The sequence below is a fragment of the Pseudopodoces humilis genome, chromosome 4 (genome assembly GCF_049639895.1).
Source record: "Pseudopodoces humilis isolate 2021_Gansu_Grassland_sample_001 chromosome 4, ASM4963989v1, whole genome shotgun sequence".
Taxonomy (NCBI): Eukaryota; Metazoa; Chordata; class Aves; order Passeriformes; family Paridae; genus Pseudopodoces; species Pseudopodoces humilis.
In genome coordinates this window covers 45601126-45618830 of record NC_142203.1, presented here as the reverse complement: position 1 = coordinate 45618830, position 17705 = coordinate 45601126, and the positions used below count along the sequence as shown (strand labels likewise).

Genomic DNA, 17705 nt, shown 5'->3' with positions numbered 1-17705 from the left:
TAATTCTACTGAAATATTTCTGTGGTGAAAAAAATTAAATCGTTCTTCTGAAGTTACCTGATGGTCTTCCTCTTTTGGGGCTTACTTTTGGAGACACTGGCCCAGTAGTTGTTGCTGCCCCTGCTGCTGCTTCCTCAGCTTCAGGTTGTTTTTCAGACTAGTTTAAAAAATTAATTTCACCAGTGAAAAAACACATGGAGCCAGTATCTCAAATTATTTCAATTACTTTCTCAAACAAACACCTTTCAGCTTCTGGATATATGTTATTCTGTGATTGCTTGTACACACAAAAGGTCTCTAAACTTCACAGGTTATACTTAAGTATCACTAATTTCACCCTCTCCAATGCCAAAAGGAAAAAACAGTCAAGAACTTTAGTGACCAGGATAAAGGACAAGAATACAGATACAGCATGCTACTTTTCTGTGACAAACATACTAAAGTCACAAATACTTCATACTCATCCCCCATCCCTGCTGTCAGCTGTAACTTTGGAAGGTAAGGTCTCAAACACAAAATTACAATCTCCCCTACTTATTTCTAGTTTTCGGTTGGGTCAGAGCCCTGATTGCTGAGTGACCACATGAGCATTAAGGCTAGTGTATGCTGAGCAAGTAGTTGGAACTGTATCTTTCAAAGTAACTCTCTATCCTTCCAGGTCCTAGAGACCACAAAAATCACAAATTTGTGAAAAAGGGGAGTATTTCAGGTGTTAGTTCAATATGATGAAGATGTTAAAAGAAATTTTTCAGAGCTTCAATGCAGGTTATTTTATTAGTAGTTTAGCAACAGTTTCTGTCTTGTTTTTTTCTTATTTGTAATGAGATATCTGGGGAAAATAGGGACTCTATATTCCACATCAAGTTAAAAAATAATTAAGACTTGTAAAACACTCTGGAAAACTTTTGTTCCTGCCAAAATTTCAGGCACTTGAAATGGGGGAGTAGAGTGTCAAACACATAAATTTATGCATAATCTGACAATAAAGGAAATAACATCCAGTATTATCACATCCAAAAAATTCCAGTAACATGAAGTAATTAAACATATTGTTACCTTTCTTTTTCTTCCTCTTCTAGCAGCTTTAGGAATAGAAGCATCATTTGTTTTCACCACATCCTGTGAAGATTAAAAGTGTTCCTAAGAATCTTAATAAAACAAAGATACATTTCATTTATTCTAATTTTTTTACACTACTGAAGCATTTGGCACACAATTTAGACAAGAATCTTGAAATTTACATGAAGACACTGCATGCTTTTAAATTATTAAAAATCTAAAAATATTAGACATTAGGAAGAAATTCTTTACTGTGAGGGTGGTGAGGCACTGGAACAAGTTGCCCACAGGGGTTGTGTGTCTGCCCCATCCCTGGCAGTGTTCAAAGGACAGCTGAATGGGGCTTTGAGTAACCTGGTCTAGGAAAAGGTGTACCTTCCAGCAAGGGGGTGGGGGGGGTTGGAACTAGGTAATTTTTAAGGTCTGTTCCAACCCAAACCATTCTATGATTCTGTGATTATCTGATACTTAGGACTTTTTCCTGAGAGATAAAAAACAAGTTAAGTACTAAATAACATTCTGTTCTAAATAAAGATGCTATGCAGTGATGTTTTAGTCTGTCTGGACTCTTTATCTAGTCTTTAAAAGAAGTACATTTGCAATACAGTAAGTGGTAAGTGATAAAATACACAGTCTTCCAACTGTTTTAATTGATCTTATTGACAAAACAGACTAGAAGTTTCCCCTCTGAGGAAAACTTCAGTTTCTAGGAACTTCAGTGAGAGATATAAATATGAGTGAACACAAAGAAAATTTTACATAATTAAACAGCTTCTGAAACTGCCACAGTAGTAATAACTATAGTGTCTTAGTACTCAGTAATAGATTTATACCAATAAACATAATATTACAATGCTCTCTGTTACATATAAGAAAAGCTCTCACGTACTTCTTTGCTGTTTTTGTCAGAAGGTAGATCATCTTCCTTTGAAGTATCCATCTCCTTTTCTTCTGTTTCAGCTTCTGTAGATAAGTTATTATCCCCTTTAGGGGATAACTGCAAAGCAAGTCAACAGAGAATAAAAAAATGCATTAGAAAGTATTTTATAGTAAAAAGAGAACATGCTAATTACCATCAGGTTGCTCATGACTTTAAGTAGTTTAAATCTGTACGTACGCTCATTTCTTAGGTACCCATTAAAAGCCTAAACATACTGGACTACTTCTTTTGAGGAAAGGCCAAGGGAGCTGGGCTTGTTCAGCCTCAGAAAGAGATGACTGAGAGGGGGCCTCATCAATGTGTAAACATGTCTGGAGAGTGGGTGGCAAGAGAATGGATCCAGGCTCTGCTTGGTGGTGCCAAGCAACAGCACAAAAGGCAACAGGCACAAACTGATGCACTAAAGTTCCACCTCAACATGAGGAAGACTGTGAAATGACCAAACACTGCAAAAGATTGCTCAGATAGGTTCTAGAGTCTCCCTCCCTGGAGATATTCAAGAACAATCTGAACACAACCTTGTTCAATGTCCTCTGGGATGACTCTGTTTGAGCAGAAAGGCAAGTTACACTAGGTTCCTTCCAGCCTGACCCATTCAGTGATTCTGTGTGAATAACCCTTCAGCCAGTTAAGGATACCTACCACGGCTGTACTTCTTCACAGGTTCTTGTGCACCTGCTCACTGATAGAACATGGGAAATGGAAAAGTCCTTGTTTTAGGACTTCCCCAAGACTTTTCCAAGACTACTTGGCAAAAGCTAAAACATCAGTGTGTTAACAACATTCTTCTCATACTAAATCCAAAACACAGCACTGAGCCAGCTATGAAGAAGAAAACCAACTGTATCTATCCTAGCTGAAACCAGACCAAATAGTAAACAAACCACAAGTAAGCTGCTTAATCATGCGTGAGATTGTAATATATGCCCTTTCTCTTGTTCTGTTGGGTTTTTTCAAATCTTTAAAATACTGGTTTCAGTTTTGGAAAAACAGTTAGAACTTGAAAAATTAAGAGTTTGTAATTATTTACTTGAAAGCAATCAACATTTCATTGCAGCCTATATATCTGCATGTCTTTAAGATTATCAGTCCTCTCAATTTGAATACTATTGGTTTGTCCCAACTTTAAGAACCTATTTTAAAATGCCATTTTTAAGCACTTAACTTTTAAAATTTTAACACTGAACAAAGCAACTATCACACAGTATTTCTAATTACATGAAGATACATAACATCACTGAGTCTTTTTACAGAGTACAATTTTAAGACAGAAGAATTATTGGTTCACTAAAACCAAAAGAAACCAGAGTACAAGGACTGGTTAATGGAATGTTATAGCTACGTTAGTATAAAAAAAGAAATTTGCTCTGTATTTTGCCTTAAGATGATAATTAGGCAAATCTATACAAAAGGACACAGTCATGATCTTCCATTCCATCTTATGTTTAAATGGCTCTGTCTTCCTGTTTCTCTTACACTGTGGCAGCATTGAACAGCCTAAAACCACTTTCGATGAGAAACATGAAGCTTAAGTCATCCCTACTAGCAAATGCTGCTTGAGGCATAAACTCAGAGTGAAGCATCCTGATTAATCAGTAAGGCCAGTTTAAAAGAAGCTTCCCCCTCACAGTAGTAAAGACTAAGAACAAATACTTTTATAGGAAGCATGCACAGGGAAGAGCACCACTGGTTTGCTAACACAATCAGGAAGTCATGTGTTTCAAAGCACTGCTAAGGTATAGCAACTAGAACCCAAATCACCCTCACATTCCACACTTGCAAGTACTAAAATAAGGAACTCTAGGCAGTAAGAAGTTAGCAGAAGTAATCTGTCAGTAATTCTTCAGGCTCCAATTCACCAAAAGGATTCTCAACATCATCTATCAGCATACAGCCAGTAGACTAATTTTTTTTTTTTTCCCCTCCAATCAAAGGACTTTTTAACTCTTGAATAACCAAGCTACTGGACACTATTCACACACCGCAAATTCTTTAGTTGCAATTGTGAATCAGTATACTGAAGAACAGCCTACAGAACAGCAACACCTACAGAAAAACTACATTAAATCTTGGCAAATAATCCAAATGGAAACAGAGGTCAAGAATAAAGGCAAGTCTACTCAAAACAGACTGACATTTAATTTAAGGGCACTGTGCATCCTGTTGAGTAGTAATTTCCAGAAATGAGTTACAAATAAATTATATACCATAAATGTGAAACCCACCTACACAGGACAATTTTTGTAATTTTAGAATTCTATTCTTAAAACACGGAGAAGAGCTGACAACACACAGTAGTCCCAATCCATATGAAAAATTTCCCTATTTGAACAAAATATTAAAGAATAGAGAAAAGTTCGAAGTGGTATACTACTGAATCATTAAACGTACAGTAAGCTAGGAAGCTTCACCTCTTACAGTATAAACTATGTACTGCACCAGAAAATTGAAACAAAGGTGTTTCAGACCAAAATTAATTTTGTTTTGGAAGGTTTCTTAGATAGGCACACATTTACAAAACAAAGAATCTGAACTCTGTATAAACTACTGTGTACTGATTTCTGGCTTGAAAGTTGAATTGATACAGCTATGAGATTCTCTATATCCTAAGTAGTTTATTAAGAGTATGGTCTAATTCTAGCTGATTCTTATAAATCTTTTCTGGCAAACACACTTAAGTACCCTTTCACCCATGACAGACCCTATCTCTGCTTTTCAATATAAATTATAACAATTGAAAGTGAATCATAGCTGTCTATAATATTAAAAAATCTTCAAAAACAGAAAGGGAAAAGTTAACCTAATTCTTGATGATAATTATAATTTCCAACTTCTCCTGCCTAGGAAGTACTGTATGAATTTAGTTTAAGTGTATTATGATATAGAAATACAGACTGGTAAAAACATAGAGAGCACTGTAAAAGAAAAACAGAAGGACAAAAGTATTACTGTAAATATATCTGAAAAGAAGCAAAGGCAAGTTACAACACTAAACCTCTGTTAGTTTAAAGTACTTAAGCAAAGACTTGGCAGTATAGTTTTAACTTGAAAATGTTTCTGGCAGAACAAAGCGGAAATTCAATCACTTACTTTTGGGACAGAAGACTTTTTTCTTTTGGCTCCTGCTTTTTCTTCACTCCCCTCAGCAGGCTCCTGACTGCTTTCTTCAACAGCTTCACTGATAGGAGTGTTAATGGCTGGATGGGGCTTCAATTAAAAAAAACATTAAAAATGAGATCTAAATCCCCTCCTCACCGGAAGTTTATTCTCCCACATACATTACTGAAGAAAGTGTTATGTCAAGGAAGTCCTTACTAGAAGGACAAGAATATTAAATGCATGTAATTTCATTAATTTCCACTGTTTTCAATTTAATTTGCAGTTTATTTATTGAACTTTCAAACTCTAATGCTGTAAACAACTCATTTTCACATTATCATACTGCAATGTAAGTCTCTTCTTATGCATAATAAAACATAACACAGCTGAAAGATAAGAAATAAAAAAAAAATGGTTTTGGTCAAATATGACATCTGATGCTACTAGAAAGAAGTGCATTCTTATAAATCCTAAGTGATTCAACTACTTGTTCCTCAAAAGATGCAGAAAAAGGATTACAGTAAGATAATTAATGAATTAAAAGTTAAAACCTAGTAACAGAGGAGATAAAGCTTAAATTACTCTTTTTCTTCCATTACATTGCGTATCAGTTTCTCCCTCTTACTGGCAGAACTCCACTGCCTCCTTTTTTCCTCCACTGAAGAAGTGGGCTTGTGTTGAAGCCCAACCTACAATCTCCTTTATGCCCTCCAACTCCTTTACTAGCAGTTACAAGCAACATCTGCAAAGTATCAATACTGCTCTTGGAACATTCCAGTTCTGGCAATGAAACAGAAAACACAGCTCTCAGAAGGCCTTACTAAGACAAAAAATGCAGTGGAGAAGTGCTAGCATACAACCCATTTTGCCACTGCTTGGGTCCATCAGAAGGAATAGTGGCATTTACAAAGCAGAAGCAGATTGCAGCTTCTCAAGCCTAGACTGCCAACAGTGCGAACCGCAACATCCAGGTGGCCAGATGCTCTGCAGCTGAAGATGTGGTGTGGCAAATGGGCCATGACCATCCACAGCAGCATCACCACCAGGGACCAGGGTGAATCCTGGGAATGCCATGAACCTCGATGCGTGTGCCATTGTCATAGCCCCCACGCTGCAGTCAAACTGCTGAGTCAGTGCCACAAAGCACCGCTCAGCCAAGACAGAAATGAGTGGATGGCAAGTCCCAGCAGAGCTCTACCCACCAACAGAGGAAAGAAGGATCTTCACAGGATGCTGCAGATTCCTGGTGGTGGCTACCTTTCTCACCTTTTGTAATTCTTCACTTTTCCCTACTTTATTATTTTTCTCTCTTGCTCAGTTTTTTGGCATGTGAATAAAGGTGTATTACTGTTTAGTTCACCATCATTTAACCTCTTTTGTCACTTAATCTCACTCTGGTGTATTTGAATTTCCCCACCTCCATGTTAGGGTGGTACACAACTTAAGGCACACTCCCAGACTGGGACATAAACCCAGTAAGAGGACAAAAAAGGAGGAAAAAAATTTCAAGTGATTGTCTCTATACTAAGTGCTGACAAGTTCACCCCTTTAATATCATTTTGTATCCAGATTAAAAGCTCAATTTTGCCTAAACCTTCACGTGATCACCCACTTCCCTCTGACCATACATGCTTCAAGCCTGAACACAAAACTTCCTACTCATCTTGAATTTTTAAGCTCTGACTCCTGAAATGTCTTCCCTGCTAAATGTGTTTTTAAGTGTGTAGCTGAGCTCTAAGAATCTTTAAAACCAAAGAGTTCTATGTAGATAAAACAAAGAGATCAAGGAATATCTTAAGATACATTCACAACCAAGACTGCAGCTAAAGAAATATGTCCATTCACCTATGCACGTATTAGCAGACCATAATCCATTATTCCACTTTAAAATATTGTTGGGAAAATGTATTTATTCATCAGTATCTACATTAACTTTCCTCTCGTTTTTCATAAGCAACTACTTGCCGTCACTTTCAAGATCCCTCACTGCCTACACTCATCCCTCATGCTTGTTGGCAGGTACTGGTGACATGGGTGGAACCAAGTCCATCACTGCCCTGAGCCAATCACAATTGGTCCTGGGGAGGTGGCTGGCAAGGGGTGAACTGACTCACTTCAGCATCCCATCTCACCTGCAAACAGATGGTGCCTTCAGTCAAGCAGCAATGGGAGAAGGGGGAAAGGGGATGGAAGGACAGTCATGCACAGAATATGCCTGCACAGGGGACATCGGGTTCTGAGGCAAAAGAGATGCCAGAGTCAAGGAGGGACACTGAAAGAGGAGACACGTAAGCCACTGCCCAAGCCAAACTTCAGCCCAGAGGAGTTGCTTCAAGATGAGAGTACATTTATTGAAAGTAGCTCATGTCATTGTGGACTGTGCTGTGAACAGCAGGAGCCGGAGGCAAGAGATCTTGAACTCTGCCATATAAAGGGCATAGCAGCCAGCCAGGTCAGTGGACACTCACAGACATCAGGAGCCAAGGACTCAGCTGGAAGACCCAACAGTTTCCAAGCTTTGCCTGTGAGGTTATAAATATCCAGGGCTTCCTTTGTCCAGGGTCCCTCCCAGGAAATACCCTGTTCAAGCTGCTATTCTGTGGTTGCATCATGATTAAATTATTTTATGGACCCAGCCAGTAAACAAAACTCAGGGTCTGACCAGAAAGGAAACTTTGTCTGACTGTGTGAGTTTGATCTGTGCAGGGAGCCAGCAGGGCACCCAATGGGACCACTGGAGCTGTCTGCTGGGAAGGGCATCAGCCCCAGCTCAGGCTGGTGGTGAATGTGACTGTCATAGTGGCTCCAGGATGGTCAGACATGGAAGCTCCCTGAATACCAAGCACTGGCAGAGGGGAGACAGAAGGTGCATGTCTGGGTAGGGCTGCAGGCCATGGAGGAGGCCACACTGCACCTGCTGAGTAAGAAACAAGGAACAACAAAAACAAAGTAACCACTTCACACCTGACAGTCTCCCACACCACCAGTGTCTTACCCTGGGGACACAATGAAATGTGCAGAGAGGACTCTGGGGACCAATGAAGCTAGAGCAGAGGCAGCTGGAGGAAGCATTTTTCTCCAACTATCTTTTTTTGTTCTTGTTTCTTATTACCAGAACTAGTAACAAAAAGCATGTATCAACTGACTAAAGTGCACCAAATTGAATGTTGTGTTCCCTATACAGTACCCCCTTTTGGCAAAGATGGTGGAGCTTCAGAAACTGGTATCAAGTGTAGCATATAGGTAAAACCTTACAAAAGAAAAGCCTTGTAAAATTATGGCTCAGGCCTGCGCATTAGCCTGTTCCTGTGGAAACCAATTTGCACCTCTGTGAAAAGGGACTTGTACCCATGAGAACTGGCTCTATACCCACAAGACAAGAATGTAAATATCTTCAAAAAAGAAAACCTTTAGCGAGCAAACACTAACCAATGAACTGAGCAGCAAACAATTACTAACTAATTAAACATGATGCTTTTGGAAACCATATAAATATATGCTGTGAACAATAAATTAGAGCTGTTCATTGGATGAAGGTGTCTTGTCCATCTCTACTGTGACATTCAAGCACTCTGCCACCCTTAAAACAAATACCAGCTTCCCCATAAAATTTCTAGTAGTCCCAGGTTCAGCTGAGATAGAGGTAATTCTTCATAGCTGGTACAGTGCTGCTTTTGATTTAGTATAAGAATTATGTTCAAAACTCACAGGTTTTTTAGTTGTTGCTAAATAGTGTTTACTCTAAGGAAAACACTACTTAATAAAAACTGAAACAGTGTTATCAGCAAGCTTCTCATACTAAATGCAAAGCATAGCAATGCACCAGCTACTAAGACGAAAACTAACCCTATCCCAAGGGAAATTGGGATGTTACACACTTAAACATCCATTCCTTCCCTGACTAAAATATCCAGAAGTCGTACTCCTCAAAAAAGCCTCAGCTGTTAAATAAAGCCTTTTATAGATATACCCACAAGTAAAAACAGAAGCTGGCTAAAGGGCTTGATTTGCTCCAAGTAAAACTTGCTTTTAATAATGCCTAGCACAGAGTACAAGAAAAAGATTATCAAAAGGAAAGCTTTCTACAGTTAAAGGACAAATTCAGAAGCAAATTTGCATGAATCTACTGCTTAATTTCATTTTTTCTGTATTTCAAACTGATCCAACCTTTGGTCAAGCAGGGAAACCCAGAGTTGGCTGACCAGGACCATGTCCAGATGACTTGTAGGTATCTCCACGAATGGCAACTTCACAACCTCACTGAGCAACCTGTAGCAGTGCTCGGTGAGGAAGCAGTCAGAGAGAGAAAAAAAAAAAAAAAGCTTCCTCATATTCAGAGAGAACCTCCCACATTTCAGTCTGTGCTCTCTGGTCATGTCACTGTAAACCCCTAAAAAGGGTCTGACCAAGTCCCTTTGTAGCCTTGCTTCACATATTTGTATAGATTGAGGAGAACCCACGTAAGTTCACCAGAGCTGAGCAATCACAGTTGTCTGAGCATCTCCTCACAGCAGAAATGCTCCAGTCCATCACATTCATGGTCTTTCACGAGTCTCTCTGTCCAGTACCTTTATGTTCCTCTGTTTGTATTGAGTAGCCCAGAACTAGATGCAGGACTCCAATTAAAACATCCCTGCTAAGAAAAGTTTCTTCTTCCAGTAGTTGTACTGCTCACTTAGAAGAACAAGACTTAAATATGACCTTGGAAAAAAAATTTTTCTTTCTTTTCAGTAAAGAAATAGGGAAAAAAACTGCAAAGAACAACCCAATGTCTCTAGACAGAACCTGAGCAAGAAAGGCTGTGTAGAAAGTGCAGCTGAAGCATAGGAATGGAGAAAAGCAGTTATACTAAGAAAACAGTGTGCATCTATCTCTTGGCAACATGTTTTGTTTCTTTTCCCAACTGGAGATGTATCTAGGAATGTCTCAGATGCTACTGAAAGCACTGGTTAACTGAACTGACTGATTTCTGGAGTGAAACAAAGTATTAGACAAAGTTTTTGCTGTTGATTATTTATACCCACATTTTATGTTACAATGAGTTAGAATGACGCACAGCATCCGCAGAGCATCTCTTTTCAAGTGCCACAATAAGGACAGTGAAAAGGTGTATCAATTTGTATCTTACAGTACCAGAAAGAATCTGCCTCTTATTACTACAGTCCTTCCACTGTGATGTGGGGATTAGCATCTCTCCATATCCCAAAGAAGAAACTGTACACCTGAAATACAGTTTCTGTCAATACTTCGGAAACTCCTTAAATCTTGATTCATGTTCTCCTTCAAACTAGAAACATACTAACATGGGATATCTTACAAAGCAGGAATTAATTACTCCTGAAATGGTAACCCGGCATGTTGTGCAAAAACAGCAAAAAAAAACAGAAAGCAATTTTTTTTTGTTATTGCAGCATTGCCTAGAAGACCCAATGTAACCCAATGTTTTGGGGCAGTTACTTGAGACACCAAAAAACCCACCACTTTTCAAGCACAGTGGCACAGTTACAAAGGCATTTCAGGAACACACATAGTTGTAAGTATGTATCTATCTACAGTTAAACAACCCTCATCTCTCCTTATTCTATCAACGTTAGACACCAATTATAAACAGTATTTAAAATTTTTAAAATACATGAAATTTTGTCTAACCTGCAGTTAAACAGGAACAATGAATCATTACTATGTGTCAGGAAAACATTTCCCCTTCTCCCCCAAAGCAACAAAGATTTGTGGAGTCTGCATAGCTTACCTGCTGATGAGAGAATTTCACTTTGGGATTATTGTCAATTTCCCACAAGCCTTCATTAAAACCCTTTCTTTTATTTGGTTTGCCATATTTATCTTTATTTTCTGAGTAAGGGAATATGTCCTTTGGCCCCAGAAATGCCCTTAAGGAAAGGAAGAACAAAATTCACATTTTAATTAGTCTTTTCAAAGAAGCAAGCACCAAATACTATTAAATATTAAATTCATTTGTACTGTAATAACTATTCTACTAGAGTCCTTAGTTTTCTAAATTTTGGCCTGCAATAGCCCAAGGTTTCCATTACTACCACCACACACAGAGACTTCCCTCCTTCCCAGAGCATTGCATATCTGGGCAAGAAATGCTCAGCACTGCACCTTAAGATTGCAGGTAAACAAGTCAACCAGCTACTGTGAACCAGATCAATTAAAAACTCACAAACTAATAGAAAGAGCAATTGCTTTCTTGAGGAAGAAAACCATGCTTAAATGTTAAGAATAAAGCATCCTTGAATATTTTGGGTTGAATGTGAAAAAGCATCACCTGAATATACTGACTGCCCACATATTTTTAAGAATGCTGTGTAAGATGTAATTAATTCTGCATTAATTCAGATTTTTTTCAGGATCTGACAATAGGACCTCACAACTTGATTTATGAAATTTAAACAATAAAGACTTTCTTATTTTAAGCTTCTCCCCCAGTCATTTTCTTGATGAAGTAAACATGACAATTATTTTATTTTAAGACTCTTGGAACAGTCTTGATGCTGCCTGTGTTTCTTTTCCAGACAAACCAAAACCACTCTTATTCCTACTGTAAGCTGTCAAACTAAAGCTTTTACCTATTAGCTTTTCTCATATGACAAAGTCACAGTATTCACTACTAGCACCTCCAAGTTCAGACTTGGGAAAATGAGGTACCATGTTACTGAGAAGTAATATTATGGTTTATGCTGAAGAGCATCAAAGACTACTCCATTTCTGCTTTAGCTTCATGGCCTTTTGAAGTTAGGATTTCACTGTACCAATCTACCTGCTGCTAACAGAAAAATGTACAATTTGGTGGTACCTTCTCAATTTCAATCCATGCCTGGACTTTGTGTTATTGCAATTATATTACATCCAACTATTTGAAAAGTTGCTTGATACTTGCTTTCTGAAGTACCAGCTCATAGTAAAGTTAAACAGATATTTCCAACCTCCACTCCACTATTTCCTTCACTATGCTTAAAAAAACCACAACAGCTACTTCAGACATACACCCCACTAAAAGGAGGAGAGAAAAAAGAAAAGCCACAGAATCTCAGTGAAAACTTAAGCATTATCTACTCCAGCAGTAAATACTCATCTATGTCCACAAAGTAGACAACTGTCAGCTCGGACTGCTCATCACCCACCTCTTGGCAAGAGATAGTTAAGAGAGGATTCAGCCAGTGTGGGAAGCATGCACCTGCAAAGCTTATTCACCCAGACCAAAAAGATAGGGAGGGATACAGAGCAACTGGGAGAGACCAAAATAGGGAAAAAATTGCTTCTCCCCTATTTTCTGAAAGCAAGCATTTTTTCCAGTCTCTAAGCCTTTGTCCATATTATAAGGCATTGAAAAACAACTGCGAACAGCTACTGTGAAAAGGTTATGAGGCTTACTAGGCTGCTGCAACCCTCGTGTACCAATAAATAAAAAGGAACAAGAAAAACTGAATAAAAGGAGATTACCCTAATACAGAAAGTCCAGAAACTAAAGTTCAGTGTGACCTGTTCATCTGTGACCAAACAAAACTTGTACTGATATGATCTGCTGCCACAACATATCCAAATAAAGTGTTTATTAAAATAGTATTCATTTTATTGCTCTCCAACACAATAAGTTGGGTTTTTAAAAAAAACAAACTTAAGAGAAAACAAAATCCTGCAAAGTACAGGTTAATACTTATTTACAGTAATTTCATAAACCCAATTACTATTATTTCTATAAGTCAAGTAAGAATTATTCTGAAGACAATCTTGCTTTCCTTTTCCCCCATGGCTCCTTTTTCCTGCTGTAACCATCCATGCAGTCTAAAATCCTGTCATGCTTTATACAGGATGTTTTAGCAGAATAAACTGATTATGTGGGTTTTCAAAGTTGCCATATTTTTTATTTTTATTTTATTTTTTATTATTACAGTAGACTGTACATACACAGCCTACTAAAATGCTGAAGGTAGAGTGTCTAACTTTGTACAATGTGTAAGTCTTAACTGTGAGAAGCATACCACAGAACAAGTTTACCTAATATATTTTAATTCCCATTAAAAAAGTACAAGAAATTATTAATTCTACATAATTCCTGATGCATCACTGAAGTCACTATTTACAGCTAAAAACCTAAACAAAATTACATGCTATGGAACATCAATCTCCTTTGTCACCTGATCAGTTCCTTCCTATTGTAATTTACAGGTATCTGCTGTAAAGGAGTGAGACCAAGAATTATAAAAGTTTCACTGATTATCACTCTACAGATGTTAAGATAAGCACCATGTTTAACAAACACCAGGAGACAGCTGGGTCATGGAACACCCTGTACATTGCAACATGTGTGAAACAGACACAAGAAGTTTCTCTAGTATTCTAGTAACCTGCGACCTAGAGCCTAACAAAAAACAGATCCCAGCAAAACTTTATTTTGTAACTACACCAGAGTGAGGAACAAACATTTCAAATTAGTCATGCAAACTAGAAAAAAGCCCCCAGTTACCAAACCTTTCAAACCCAAACATCTCTTAAGAGTCCTAAACTAAATCTGAAGTAGGATATAAAACTTCTCAAAAGTTGCACAGGTATTTTTAAAGCTTGATATGAGGAGTTATTTTTGTCTCCCTTACATTCAACCTGCATTCCCAAACTTATTTACAACTGCACAAAACCCCAGTGCAATCCACAATTACGCATACTTCACCAACAGCAGAACCAAAGCAGAATTGCATTGCAGTTGCCAAAGTTCAGTTGTGTAAAAAATTTAAGAAAAAAAGGTAACCAAACACATTTAAAATGACAATTAAAACAATGGACAAGACAAACCTCGCAACCTGGAATCAAATTGCACATACTCTTCATTACCCGCTAAATTACGCACACACAAAAACTCCAACCAAACTAAAAAAAATTAGTCATTGAAAAATTTATTGAAAGATGAGATTAGCTAAAAAAAATACATGGGCCAAGCATATAGGCATCTTTTTCATCACAGACATTGCTTTTTAAGAAAAGTAATAGCAAGTAATGCCAACAGGAGGGGATGCTTACTCTTTAACTCAACAGGACAATGTATCTTATCTGAGCAAGGCTTACTAAAAGGCAGATATAAAGTACCAGATTAAAGCAATTCCAATGCATATAATAAAATGATAAAAAGAAAGATCCTTCCAGAAAATGTTGAGAAACGGACAACTTCCTCACACTATTTCAATCTACCATTTCATTAAGAAAAACATAAGAATTAAAAGCATACCAATACAGGTTTAAATTGCTTGGGTTTCTTTTCACAACTCAAACAACAAATGGAGCACTGGATTTGATGATGCCTTAAATCTATACTAACCCAACCAGTCATGCTGAAAAGTAAACAGTAATTCTCAAAAACACAGAACTACATAAGCCCCAGAACAGAATATTTTCTATTAAATTCATCAGTGGAAGACATACAGCCTCTCAAAGCAAATACTGTATGACTGCAAAACACTGCTCTAAGTACCCAAAGGTCAGTATTTTGATAGATATGAAACTAACTGCACTTCCTTGTCTCTCTCCAGAGCCCATAGACATAACACCACCCACAACCCAAAACCCTGTCAGAAAAAAAACAAAAAAACAAGCAATAAAAACAACCCCAGCACATGATAACCTGCCTATTTCACTTTCTTTGTGAATACAGCATTGAGAATTTTGAGGATATACGGGGCTATAATTAAATTCATTACAGAAAAAAAGAAAAAACAATCAGCCACATCACTGTGGGCACAAGTTTTTTTTTTTCTGATGAACAAAGTGTACATGTTATGGTTATGGTCTACCATTCACTTGAACAGCTTAAGTAAATGTTAGAGAAGCATGTCTTGACAAAAGAGATCAGGAATTAGGATTAAGATTAGGAAGACATGCTAATAAATACAATAGCTTGAAATACACTACATTCAGAGAACGTAACTTTGTATCACAGCATTTCAAAATGAAAAAACCGCAACCCTGAAATGTAAAGGACTTACGTCTCATGGGTGCCAAAAAAGAAAATAGGCATTTTATTCATAGGAGGTTTTACTGCTCCATCAGGAACTTCATCCACCTAAGAAAAACACAGCCTATTATATTTCAAATCAAGTAACAGGGTTTAGGGGGAAATAGGTAAAAATTAAGCATTAAAATGGGAATAAAAAAAGCTACAGAGAAGTAAAGCAGGAACTGAGATCTAACAGTATGTCAAAAAAATATAGCAGAATCAAAACCTGTATTAACAACAATAGAAAATTACATTATTTTCAGTTTACAGAGATACTTTTCATATGATCACTTCTTTTAAAAGCAGAAATTGCAATGTGTTAGAGGTAAAAGGCACAATACAATTTCATTCACATCTTGCCCGTCCTAAAGGAAAAGCAACAGCAAGACTTCCTACCCTTATACTAACCTCGTAAGTTGTGGAAGCCCAAATGTGAATTTCTACCAAAAGGATAATAAACTTTAAAAGAAACCAAATTCCTAAATCAGCATCTTAGCTAAATACTTTTAAACCTCCATTCCCTCATCCAACAAATGACCTACAGCAGTCTCAGAACTTGGCATGCCTTTTCCACGGGAGCACAGAGAACACAAAAAAGGACTGGACAAGTTACCACATACACTTAGCCTATTTAACAGAGAGCACAGTAGACCTAGCCCACTTAAGAGTAATCTTGCCATAAATTACTGTTTTTCTTTTGCAAAGAGCAGTCATTTGATAACTGATATGACAGGGGACATCATTTTTGTACAGCTCCAGGAGCCTGCACAAGCTCCAGTGTCACGCCATCAATACAGCAGTCTTCATTCCGTAAAGCCGCGTTACACAAATTAGCACAACTAATGACTACTTGAGAGGGCTACTTGTTACGGATCTGCAATGTGACTGCAAAGCCGCTTCTACACACGGGAGCCCAGCCATGTCCTCTCTCACAGGAGGCGAAGCTGAAGGCGCTGCGCAGCACAGGTGTGTGAGCGCACCCCGCAGAGAACGAGTCAGGGGGAGGAGAGGAAGCCTTACCCTAGCCGGCCAATGGGGGTAACCTTTCATCTTGGCGAAGATCAAGTCTCCGGGTTTGAAATCTCGGCTCATGTTTTCTTACCGACGAGAAGCCCTGTTGCCGCCAGGAGAGCCGGGCCGAAAGAAGGAAAGGCTCTGCGCCTCCAGCAACCACGGAGGCACTGTCAGCCACACGAGGTGCCTGCCACTCGCTGCCGGGATAAACACACCGCGGCGGGGGAGCGCAGAGAAGGGCAACACAAGAAGGCACGTCAGCAAGGGCGGGTGGCTCCTGGCTGGGGCACGCTGTGCCGTGCCCGCCTTTCACCCCTGCAAACAGACCCCCCTGGGCACTCCGCAGCTTCAGCCCCCGCCCGCGGGCAGGGCCAGGCCGCCCCCGGCCAGGAGAGCCACTCGCCACCTTGTCCCGATCTCCCCCGCCCCCGACCGGCCACTCGCCCCCTCACGCACGCGGGCACGATGGCGCGAGAGCGCTGCAGGGGGGCAAGAGGGGGAAGGGAGGGGGCGCGCGGAAAAGAAACTCCGCCCGGCCGCCCTCCTCTCCTCCATCCATCCCTCCATCCCTTTTTCTCTCGCTCTCTCTCTCCCTCTTCCCCCTGACCCCCCCCCCTTCCGCTCTCTGTCTCCCCCCAACCCGCCCGCCCGCCGCTTCACCAGCGTTGGTGCAGCACCCCACTACCAATAGCGCTGGCGCCCGGCCCGCCGCCCGCCGCCGGAAACACCGCCGCGCCGCCTCCTCCCGCCAGAGCGCCGCTACCACCCGGCACACCCCACCGGGACGGCCAGGGAGCTCCGGAGCGCCTGCGGGAACTCGGCCAGCGCCCCGCCGTCAGACAGACGGCTTGGCTCCCGCCTCCACACCTGGGGGAATCCGGACAGCCACGAGAGGAAAGAGCCCGCCGGACTGAAGCAGAGTTGGTGAAAGGAATGGGAAAACCCTCCTTCGCTCTCCCCGCAGGCGGAAAGGTGGTTTGTTCCTCCCCCTGTGGGGGCGGAGCGGCCGCGGCGCCGGGGGTGGAAGCGGAGGAGGACGGGGAGGAAGAAAAGAGGAGGAGGAAGAGGAGGAGGAGGAGGAGCTGCGGCGGGGGCGCGGCTGTGGGACCACCCTCGGCCGCGGCGGGAGCCGAGCCGAGCCGAGCTTAGCCGAGCCGAGCCGAGCCGAGCTGAGCTGAGGCAGCCGCGCGCGCGGGCGGATGGGCCGTGCGCAGACACTGATCGGCTGGCGTGGTTAATGAGCACCAGCCTCCTATGCAAAGCGGGCGAGTGCCACTGTCCCCGCGGGGCCCTTTGTGTGTCTCACGCCTCACGAACCCTGGTAGAGGGCCGTCCCCTTGCCGGGCTTCTCATCCCTTTCTGCTGCCGGCCCCAAAGCTGCCCCTGTTTGCCGGGTACTCCCCGTCCACTTGCTTGATGTCTTGACTTCCCCCAGCATGCAACAACCCAAGGCCGATTTATTTTCTTAAGTCTACAACAGAGTCCTTACCTGCTACTTATCGCCCTAAACTTCTGGGTTTGGTCGAGGTTTTCTGGTCGACTGGTTTTGTTTTCTAGGATTTGTTTTCTAGGATTACTAATTTAGAC

At 40.4% G+C, this 17705-nt stretch overlaps 1 protein-coding gene across 3 annotated transcripts in view; it reads right to left on the bottom strand.

Moving 5' to 3' along the window:
• Positions 1–17140, bottom strand: part of PSIP1 (PC4 and SRSF1 interacting protein 1) — a 35058-nt gene extending 17918 nt beyond the window's left edge. Inside the window, exons 1-8 of one of the 3 annotated variants that reach the window (XM_014252205.2) lie at positions 16986–17140; positions 16125–16315; positions 15094–15170; positions 10848–10986; positions 5090–5206; positions 1949–2056; positions 1057–1119; positions 58–157 (exon numbers count right to left, since the gene is read on the bottom strand). In XM_014252205.2, the coding sequence (XP_014107680.1) occupies positions 58–157; positions 1057–1119; positions 1949–2056; positions 5090–5206; positions 10848–10986; positions 15094–15170; positions 16125–16196 (676 nt within the window). In that variant the 5' untranslated portion in view covers positions 16197–16315; positions 16986–17140. Of the gene's footprint in view, positions 1–57; positions 158–1056; positions 1120–1948; positions 2057–5089; positions 5207–10847; positions 10987–15093; positions 15171–16124; positions 16316–16778; positions 16885–16985 lie in introns of those variants that run through there. The other 2 variants (XM_014252207.2, XM_014252206.2) reach the window with 2 other exon arrangements.
• Positions 17141–17705: the final 565 nt, after the last annotated feature.